At 41.5% G+C, this 10,552-nt stretch overlaps 1 protein-coding gene and 1 long non-coding RNA gene across 2 annotated transcripts; one reads left to right on the top strand and one right to left on the bottom strand.

The window, feature by feature from the left end:
• Positions 1-2,764: 2,764 nt before the first annotated feature.
• UTS2 (urotensin 2) lies at positions 2,765-6,515 on the bottom strand. The gene is made up of 4 exons (XM_066564142.1): positions 6,413-6,515; positions 4,114-4,212; positions 3,593-3,636; positions 2,765-2,936 (listed from the first exon to the last, which is right to left on the bottom strand). Exons 1-4 carry the CDS (start codon positions 6,513-6,515, stop codon positions 2,820-2,822), a joined length of 363 nt encoding a protein of 120 aa, XP_066420239.1. The 3' UTR covers positions 2,765-2,819.
• Positions 6,516-7,151: 636 nt separating this feature from the next.
• LOC136565522 (uncharacterized) lies at positions 7,152-9,034 on the top strand. The gene is made up of 3 exons (XR_010784877.1): positions 7,152-7,219; positions 7,487-7,575; positions 8,599-9,034. It is a non-coding gene; the product is annotated as an uncharacterized lncRNA (long non-coding RNA).
• The last annotated feature ends 1,518 nt before the right edge of the window (positions 9,035-10,552 follow it).

Genomic DNA, 10,552 nt, shown 5'->3' with positions numbered 1-10,552 from the left:
CACCATGTACTGCTGTATTTTTGGCAGATGGTGAGAAATTGGACCTGAGATGCTTCATCATCCCATTCTCAGAAGTAATGGGTCTGTGTTTTCTGTAGTAGATTTGCTTCAGAGCAGCCTGGTCCCTGTCAGGGTATCCATCACACATTCCTGGGAGCTCCCAGCTGCAGCTCTGGCTTGGCCCCTGCTCCCTCTGCCCACGGGCTCAGAATGCTGCTGCTGACTTCCCCAGCTACACCTTCCCATGGCAAGGCAAACCTGCCTTCCAGACCCTGTCTGCAGTCTGAGAGTTCTCTGTGACAGCCCCAGCCCTGTCTGTGCCCTGCAGGAGTGAGGGGAAGCTCTGAGCTGAAAGCTGGCAGGAGCTGGATGTCACAGCAGGATGGGGGAGAAGGGGAGTTTGCCCTCCTATCACTGGCATATTTTAAGAAAAATATCTTTGCCCAGGATTTCTCTCCTGGGAAGCTGAGAAGCCTCAGAGAAAAAGGAAAACAATATTATCTCATTTGCTTCTCCTGTGTTTTGCTGTTTTGGAATGTGGTTGGACATTTTTTATCCAACATGTGAATTGTTTTTACTTAATGACCAATCACAGCCAGCCGTGTTGAGGCTCTGGAAAGAGTCAGGAGTTTTCATTATTATCTTTTAGCCTTCTGTCTGTATCCTTTCTGTATTCTTTAGTACAGTTTAGTATAGCATTCTTTAATATAATACAGATCATAAAATAATAAATTAGCCTTCTGAGAACGTGGAGTCAGATTCATTTCCTCCCTTCGATGGGGGTCCCAGAAAATACCACAGCCCTCCTGTGTCACACCTGGCCAGGCTCTGCTCTTGGACCTGGGCCTGAGTTGATCTGGCATCTGCCAGGAATGTCCTTTGGGAAGGAAGCACTTGGATGCTCCACAGTGTCTCAAACAGTTCTCTTTGAGAGCTACCAGTGGTGTCCAAAGACACTCTGAGCTCCTTCCTTTTCAGGACTGGGCCTGACAAAGTTTCAGGCTCTGATGAAATTCTGATCTATTAGAATTAGCTGAATTCCCCTCAGCCCCTGCTGCTGTGAGCTGGCCTAGCTGGAATAATAAATTGATTTGGTATTGCTTCTTTAGATGCTGTAAATGTTAGCAAGTATTTTGTAGTTTTAAAAGCTAAGGTTTCACTTTAATTTATAGATCAATTACCTTGTCTTGACTCCATCTTCAACACCTGACAGCTCTTCATTTCTTTCCTCTCTCAGGTAGATGGCCAGTGAACTTTTTAATTCTTGCAATGTCTTTTCTGTTATTCTTCACTCTGATTTTATTTATTTAGCTTTATGCTTGCAGTTTTTGAAAATATTTCCCCCCCAGTCTTTTTAGGCTCTACACTTCTCCCTGTCTGTGTCTGTCTTAGCTGATTATTCATTTAGATAAATTTGAAGTCTTTTCTGAGAAGTTTTATTGGCTAATGAGGTAGCAGAAAAGGAGTAATTTCCAGAGAGCCACTGACTTGCTCCACTATGTAAGAGAAGGAGGAATGTTTAAAAGATTTCAAATAGCTGTACAGGGCATCCTGCTGCTCTGACTTTGAGGACATTTTTCTCTGTTACAGCTGGCATCATCTGTCTTACAATTTATGTGAAGTGAGCAAGCTGTTTTAAACCTGTAGGCTTTGTTTAAACAGCACAGTCAGAGATTTATGATGTGTGCTCTTGAGATCAATGTAGCTGTGGATCACTGTTAGGTATTTATCTCAAGCTTTCTGTGAGCCCTGATTGGAGTGGGGTTTATGCAATGTACGTATTGAGCAGGAGTTCACAGCTCAGACAGCTTGTGGATATTATCAAAAATGGCATCTCCCAGAGACAATTCCTGCCTGTTTAGCTCTTATTTCTTGCAGTTACTATCAGAAGCTACCCAGGAGTGAGAGAATCTGGAGGTACTCTGCATGTAGAGGAGTCAGGCTAGAGGCTTTTTGTGGCTTTTTGTTTTGTCCACTCCTTTATTAATGTTACATGCCAAGATACAGCAACATTATCAGTGAGTGGTACCTTGAGTGTCCAAGGAAGCTTGCCCTGGAAACCCAGATTATCTCTGTCCATGTATCATCTTCCTGCACCTGTGTGTGCAGGAATCTTTCACATGGTGTCTGTCATTCCTGCCTCCACTGATTGTCCAAATCTGGGGGTAAAATCTTGACATTGATAACCACGTTTACCTTCCATACTGTGCTTGATAATAATCACACAATTCCTCAAGCCCATGGGCACAGGCAGCCTGCCATGGGTAGCTGAGGGCTGGGCAGAGAAATAATTTGTGGGTCTTTTTTACAAGTGACAGAGAGAAACAATCATCTCCAGCAGCAGTGGGAGCAGATGCCTGGTCTGACATTGCTGAGTGGTTTTGGGGATGGCAGGGGGGGACTAGGCATTGTTAAGCTGCCATCCCTTACCTGCTGAACTTCTTCCTGGCACCCCAATCTACATCAGTGACAAAGGAGAAAGTCCCCTTGCCTCTGGACTTAGACACAGTTGAGCTCTTCTGGGAGTTTTCACAGAACCCCATGGGAATTTTCCTTCCCCTGCCCAAGTTCTCTTTGGGTTGTGTATTTGTCTCTTCCTCCCATTACTTCCTTCCTGTTGTGCTGAGCTCTAAAAAAATCACTACATTGCTCACAACATAATTGCAAAACATCAAGAATTTATTCATTTCCAAGTAGCAGAGAGTCTAAAGTTAGGTGCTGCCTTCGTGTTTCTTCATTCCCATTTTAAATCAAGCAGCTCTATATACATGTTTTCAGACATCTGTATAAATTATGCAGCCAGTCAGGGAGTTCCCTGTTTACACACAATATTTCCAGAAGCACTCAGAAAGATTCCCACGTTTCTTGTACTGTTTCCTGTCCTTGGTCAAGAGGCGGCCCAGGAAAGCATTCTGAGGATGGTTCCTGTAGAAATTCTGAAATCAAACAGCACTGGGGAGGTTACTGGGGGTGGTTCCCAGTGGGAAAGTACATCCTCCACCCTCCCTGACCTCCCAGCCCTGTGCTCTCGCTGAGGGAAGGAGGGGACTGCCCAGTGTAACCTCTGCTTTGCATGTCCCACTAGAACTCAGCCCTGTCTTCTGCATTTATGTTTAATTCAGCAGGAAGTGAACAGGGATGATGCTCTCCATGTACATAACGGTTCATAACAAAGCTGATCATACTCTGTAACCTGTGCTGGGGCTGGTGGTGGTGCAAATGGTGCCTTGGCTGATGAAGCTGGGAATTGGCCTTTACTGAGCTGTTTTTCAAGGGAAAAAAAAAAAAACCAAACAAACAAAAAAAACCCCAACCAACCAAAAAAACCCCACCAAACCCAACTTAATTCTAAGCAGTCCACTTTTTTTTTCTTTTTTAATCTGGATTACTTGCTCTCTTTTTTCCTTTCCCATTTTTCCCCCTCTCCTGCCTGTCTAACAGCCAAGTGATTCCAGCTTCAAGAACACTGTGGCATACTACTTTAGTCTATACTGTTTGTGAAGTCTGTTGATCTGAAATGATTTCTTGGCAACAATTCTGTGTAGTTTAGTCTTATTTTTCTTGTTTCAGTGATAGATGGTTATTTACTTACTTCTTTGATATTTTCCCCTGGGTTGTAGTTGCTGGGAGTAAGACCTGTTAAAGAGGAGACACAATGAAATGTTTCACCATTTAGGAATCATGAATTAGGCAAGTAATTCTCATGTGCCATAATGCTACAGTTGACAGAGGTCTTGGAATGGAATATCCAAGGGTAACATTTTTGCTTCCCAAACCATCCATTGCCACTGATTCTGCACTTTCTGCAAGTACTGATGTTTTGTAAGACTGCTATTTTCTTTGCCTGCCAGCTCCTCTTTGGCCAACCTTCTCCTTGCCCTGGTTTTGCTGTCTGGAAGTTTTGCAGCACTCATTTGGAGATTTTGAGGTGGTGTTGAGCTGCAGGCATGGCTACTCAGCAGGTTCCCCAAAATCCCAGTTAACTCAATGACAGCTGCTTGTTGCTTACAGATAACATTGTATTTCAGCAAACACCTGGGAGCTGGGGTGTGATATCTGTGGGAGCTGGAGGTGTGAACCATGGGCACTCCCATTGCTGTGCTGAATGCTCACCTGCTTTGCTGTCCTCAGTCAGGGTCCCCAGGAGCTGGAGCAGGGAGGAGCTTCCCAGGCTACCCAACCTCTCCAGGTTTAACCTCGAGTCTTCATCAGCTGCCAAGGCAAGGTGACACAAACAGGCACAGGGTGAGTCTTTTGCTCTGCATCCTTGTTTCAGTCTGTCTCGGGATTTCTCATCAGGTCTGTTGGCCCCACAGACCCCACAGGTCTGTTGAATATTTTCATGAAAGCACCAACCACCCATCCTTATTTAATTCTTCTGATAGGGAGAGTTGGTTTTGTCTTCCTTTCCTTCCAAAGCTTTGAGAAAAGAGAAACCTTCCTAATGTTAATCTTATATTCTCATTTCTCTGGCAGAAGTTTTGTTACAAGAGTTTTTGACAGCAGCAGCCCCTTCTGTCACTTGAGGTACTGAACCTCATCCTCCCAGTATACAGCCCAGACTTGGATGTAATTTAAAAAATTTTACTTTAGTTTATTTCTTTATCAACTAGTTCCTGTGCTGCTGCTTTCCTATGAATAAAGGCAAAACTTCCTGTTTGAGACCTATTAACCTGCTCAGTCTTGCAATTACCAAATGGTAAGTTGTGGAAGGGCAGGAATAAAGGTAGAAAAACTTACAACTTATTTTGGCAGCTGTGCTTCTTGGTGTATTTCAGTCATCTCTCATTTAACGTGTGTACCAGTACAGATGTTACCAGTTTTTCCAATACAACAGCTTGCTGGTAGCTGATAGAATTAATTTGTCTATGCATAAAGAATTCAGAATTCTGTGGCTAGCCTGTGCCCCAAGGCAGGTTGCCAATAGAATCCCTTAACAGTGCAATATTCCAGGTAACTTGGGTTCTTGTAACCTGAGCAGTAAATTTAATCTTTGCTAATACATAGCAGACATCCAAAATTGTGGGCAACCAGAGGGTGTCATTATCAAACACTATTTGTGTCGATTAATATAATTTTGCAATTGGATTTGTAGGTGACCCTGTGGAGTTCCAGTGCTCTGACCTGCAGGGATGGGTGTGACTGTAGCTCCTCACATGGACATGTAAGAAAACAAACTGAAATAATCTCCCAACATTTCAAAAACTTGCACAAAGATCAGGAATTTGAAGATCTTGGACATGCCTGTTATTGGTTTACTCACTGCACAAAAGGACATTTGCAAAGGACAGCAAGGATTTCCTTATAGGACTCAGAATAAGAATACAAAAAATTCCCAGTGCTGTGTGGAGACAATCTGCATCTCTGGCCATGGATTATCTTTAAATCAGAGCAGTGCTAGCAGGTAAATTTACTTTGAGATTTAAAAAAGGAAAAACCCAACCCAAAACCAACCCTCTTTAAGAGAGTTCCTCTTCTGTGTCTTCTCCTTCCTTCTGCTCTTTACATTAGCAGGGAAGATCCAAGCACAGTGACTTGAGCCTAATGCAATAATGGCTAGAGCCAGCTATGATGTGACAGATATTACTCATATTGAGTCAGGGGTACCTGGAAATGCAAATTACATTGTGGAAGGCTTGAGGAGACGCTGGCTTAGCAGTCCAAGATTTTCAGAGCAGACTGGGGACTGCTGATACCTATAAACCAGCAGAGCAGCTGTTGCAAAGCAGGTAAGAACATCCACTTTTTAATAGTCAGCTTTATGCAATAACTTCTGCATTGGTTTGCTGTTCTTTCAGAACTCATTTCAGAAAGCCTTCCAGTACCAGTCAGGTCTGATGATAGTAACCTTCCAGATTCTGCTGTGCATTTTTTCTGAGCCATTTCAAACTTTGAGCATCACTTTCTCAAGTAAAGATTTATTCTTTCCCTGGGCTGGATGGAATCTAAATTAGTGCAAACAAATAGCATTCTCAATACATAGAAGTCTAAGAGATTTGCCTGTTCTTGATGTTTGCACTAGGTTTCCCTGTTTTTAAACACAAAACAGCTTATTTCAAAGGGTAGAAGCAGGAGAGACTGTACAGCCAAGCTTCTTTAAGTTACCCAGTGCCTATGAATGCCCAGACACTGAATGCCAGCTCACATTCAGTGCTGCAAGGCTCAGATGCCTTTTTCTCCTCAATGCATCCTTTGGTTTCCTGGATCTCAAAGCAGCAGAGGTAACTATTTAGGGCACCCAAGCTCCCCATTGTACAAGACCAGCACCCACTGCTGTGTCCCTTGTGCTGCTGCTGTCCTCCTGCTTCTCCCTGCAGCTGGGCAGCACAGATCCAGGCCCCTTGGAAAGCACACTGCTGCTTTTCCTGCTCCAACCCCTGCATGATAACCATTAAAGTCAAAATTCTCTTACCTGAGTGTTGATAAGACATCTCACTGGCATTGATGATGGGGAGAGACAAGAGAGGGCAGGAGAAGCAGATGATAATGAGACAGCAAAGTATCAGTTTATGCATCCTTGCTGTGTTGGATGTTCTGTTGTGTCCAACCCTGGAACTCAGAACTCCTGGCTAACTGGAGCCTCAGCTCCCAGTTTCTCCCATTATATAGCCACTCATGACCTCATAAACACCATCATGTTCTCTCCCCCCTTCAAAAAAAAAATCCAATGAATTTATTGCCCATTGATTCTAAATGAAAACCACTTTGCATTGATGTAATTTTTCAAGGTAACAGTTCATAGACAATAAATTTACTGTCTTATAGCTTGGTGTACAAAATGGATATTATATCAAACCAAGCACAGTAAAGTTTATAAATCTGGCATTAAAAAAAAAGTAACTTTCAGTTATAAATCATGAGTTAACAAAGGGTCAGACGTTGGTTGAAATGACCAGGGCAATAGACAGCTGATTTATGAGCCTCAGCAGTCTTGACGCAAAGCATCTGATATGAAATGCAATTTTTTTTTTCCTCTCTCTTTTGTGAGATGGATGAATGTGTTGTGTTGTATTTGTTGTGCCAGAAAAAAGTAAAAAAGAGAGGGAGTTAAAAAAGCTTGTGAACTTACAAAGAAAATACTAGGAGAATTCAATTTTTTAATTTGTTTTGCTCTCCCTTGCAGAATTTCACACCTATTTATTTGGGAAGACCTCATCCAATGGTGCCCTAGAGAATTGTCTTGGCAGAGAAAGTGCAGCTTCCATCTGGAGACTTCTTGGTACATATAAACTACTTTGGTTGATGTTAAACACAGGTCTCTCTGTAGACTGGAAGATCATTTTCCATTTCACTTATCTTCTCTTCCAATTGGAACTAACTACTTAATTCTGAGTATGTTAGCAAGGTTTTTCCCCTGTTTGCCTATTGCTTTTGCCTAATGCTACCACAGGAGTTGCCTTATGTCATCTCATCCCTTTAGTCCTTGTTTCCCTCCATCTAGCCTATTTTGTCTCCTTAACTTAAAATTTGATTTATCATATCACAGAGCAAGGACTGACTGGACTGGTCTCTCCCCTCCATTCTCTATGCAGTGTCATATCCAACTGTATAGAGCCTTGAAAATAACAAAAAAATGTAAGTATGTGGCAATATCCTTTCCTTTTAATGGTGAGAAGATAATGCTTGTTTGTAACAAATTGAGGTTTGTTACTTTTCTGCCTCTCTACTCAAATGTTTTTGTCTTCAAATGCTCTTCAAAATACTATGAAATCCAACTAATGTTACTAAAGTTGTTTCCTTATGCTGAATTTTGTGATAAGTTGCAAAAGGTGTGAACTTCTCTTTTTTTTTTTTAATAAGCTTTTCTTATAGAAGATTAATTTTTATATTGTGCATCCTGTGGCTCCTAAGACTAATTTCAAATTGGCTGCATCATTCATATAGAACAGAAACATTTCTGCTGCAGGTCTAAAAACCTGCATGGAGAGCAGTCCATGGGTGGGCTAAACACAGTGGGCTCTGGAAGAAGTTGAGGTTGGAAATCTGGAAATCTCATACTCCAATTCCCCTGCTGCAAGCAGGGTCAGCCAGGACAGCTGGTCCAGGACAAACCTGTGTCTAGTCAGGTTTGAATAGATCCAAGGATGGAATGGGACAGAATTGCAAAATGAAGCTTGATAATGCCCTTGGCATCCCTGTGTGAGTTCAGTGCTCTGATCTGAGTGCACAGGTGGGTGTTGGAGAGGTGGGAAAGGACCTGCAGAGGTCCTGCCAGCCTAAACTTCCCTGTGTGCACAGAGAGGGCTGGTGTTTGACTTGCCTCGACTATTGAACATATGCTTCAAATATCTGTACTACAAATCCTTTTTCTCTGCACTTCTCTCTGCTGAACTGAATGTTTATGACAAAAGAATTTCTCCACAGAATTAACCTAATGTGTTTTATTCCCCTTTCCCTGTGCTTCCCTGTGAGAGAGATAAGCAGCAAGAGAGGAATTCTCTCTCCTCATCTGAGTCATGCAGCTCTTGTTCCAAAACTGCAGACAGTAATTAGCTCTGATTTGATGCATGATCTCACTGTTGGTGCTGGATGCTCTGTACAAATGCTTCTCCTTCAGTGAACTATCAATGACAATGGTATTATCAATATTCACCCTAGGCATCCTCCAAGGAAAGCTAATGAAGCACTCTGACCAGCAGCTGCTGTCCTTTGTCTTTCCTCAAGGAAGACTCAGCATCTCAGAGCCCTCCTGGAGTGCGTCATGCTCAACTTGGGCAACCTGCCCGAGGATTATTGCCTCTGCTTAGGGCTGGAGGTGTCACTTAGCCACTCTCCTTTGTCACTTAGCCACTCTCCTTTGTCACTTAGCCACTCTCCTTTGTCACTTCTGCACTCTTTGCTCTCCCAAGATGTCAAAGGCGTCTCCCTGGGGCGACAGTGCCAACGTCATCATGGCCAAGCAAGGAAACAGCTCATCCCAAACAAAGGTACAGAGCCCTGGGTCCATGGGAGAGGGAACTCAATGGGAATGGCACTTTGAGAACTTGGAAGTTCTTGATTTGAAACTCTTCTGCAGAATTTTGTGGGGAGAGTTTTCAAAGTTCTTATTTATGCTTATTTAGTTTTGGAAGTGCCTCAGGGCAGCAGTAGGTAGATGAATTACAGTAGTAAAATTATTACAGTAGATAAATTACTGAACAAAATAAGTATTACAGTAGATAAATTACTGAATAAAGTAAGTATTGCAGTAGATAAAATTCCTGAACAAATTCCTGAACAAAATCTAAGCAATAAATATATTTAAATATAACTTTAAATATATGAGTATAATATATTAATATATTAAAATATAAATATATAAGTATAATATATTTAAATATAAATATATAAGTATAATATATAAATATATAAGTATAATATATAAATATAACCTATCCTAAAAGATCATCCTTCATTCAGAAGAAACAATATGATGGCTCATGAAGAACAAGTTGCTAGTATAGCCAAGACAACGTTGAAAAAAAATAAGACTCAATGAAACTAATCACATACATCACCAAAAATAATCTACTTCTGTGTAAAATAGTATGGATGAAGTGTAATCTATAATGCAACAGTTCTTTCCCCTGTTGCCAACTGGTTTATGGCAAGCAAGCATGAGTTGTTATTAGTCAAGTATTGTGACAGAAAACCAGGAATTTGAGGTGTGATTTACCAGTAGCATTTGTATGAGGGACTTCTTCAGAGGATGTAATTTCTAGTGTAAAACTCTGGCTTGAATTTAGTTTACAAGAAGAGAGGTGTGCAGTAGAATGATTTTGTACTGGCACTGTAATTGCAGATGAGCTTGTTGTTGTTTGAGTACCCATCTCTTCCTTGAATTTTACTACAATTTTAACTTAACATGTTGCTTCAGTGAGTCATACATGTTGGCTGGAAAAATATTTGCACTGTTATTAATTTTTCTGGTAGGGGCTATTGTACAGGGGTTTGGGGTATTTTGCTTTGCTGTCACTGCTGATAGCTGTTCTCATTAACACCTAAAAAGTTTATTTTCACTGAAAGTTTAACATTTTAGCTGATTATTCAGCTACATAAGATGATTTCTAGATTTATTTTGCACACTGAAATAGCTACCTTGTGAGATCATATATGCAATAAGGTGTTTTTTTCTGCTACCAAATTACATTGCCCTATTTATACTGTGCCTTTTAATGTGTGCTGAAAATAGCCTGTGTGGAGAATATGGAAACCAAAGGAAAAAACTAACCACAACCTGCTGTTAACTTTCTTTTTGAAGATGCTTCCTCTGCTCACTGTGTGAGAGCTGTAATGCACAGGAGTATTTAATCTTCAGAATTTCTTTTAATGTTTTGTAATACCTGTGAGAGGTTCTGACCTAGACTCTCTTGTTCTGAGCTGGGTTGAAGGTGTGTGGGTGAGTATGTGCTTGCCTGGACACACACCCCTGTGTGATGGTGGCTCCTTAGGCCTCTCTGAAGATATTTTATTTTACTACAGAATTGGCAAGATGTAAAAATTCTTGAGCACAGGATCACAGCTGCCAAAACACTGCTGCTCTATATAATTTCCACCAGTTTGAGGGGAAAAA

This window comes from Molothrus aeneus, chromosome 21, assembly GCF_037042795.1.
Source record: "Molothrus aeneus isolate 106 chromosome 21, BPBGC_Maene_1.0, whole genome shotgun sequence".
Lineage (NCBI taxonomy): Eukaryota > Metazoa > Chordata > Aves > Passeriformes > Icteridae > Molothrus > Molothrus aeneus.
The sequence above is the reverse complement of the archived record's forward strand: the minus strand, read 5'-3'. Positions and strand labels throughout refer to the sequence as shown.

What these genes read in the sequence shown, in the direction of transcription:
- UTS2 (XM_066564142.1), bottom strand. Translation starts at nt 6,515, where the DNA reads ATGCATAAACTGATACTTTGCTGTCTCATTATCATCTGCTTCTCCTGC. An exon ending in GATGTCTTATCAACACTCAG is followed by an intron (nt 4,213 to 6,412) that starts GTAAGAGAATTT and finishes TTGCCTTGGCAG; the next exon opens with CTGATGAAGACTCGAGGTTA. An exon ending in CAGGGGAAAATATCAAAGAA is followed by an intron (nt 2,937 to 3,592) that starts GTAAGTAAATAA and finishes GTTTGATTTCAG; the next exon opens with AATTTCTACAGGAACCATCC.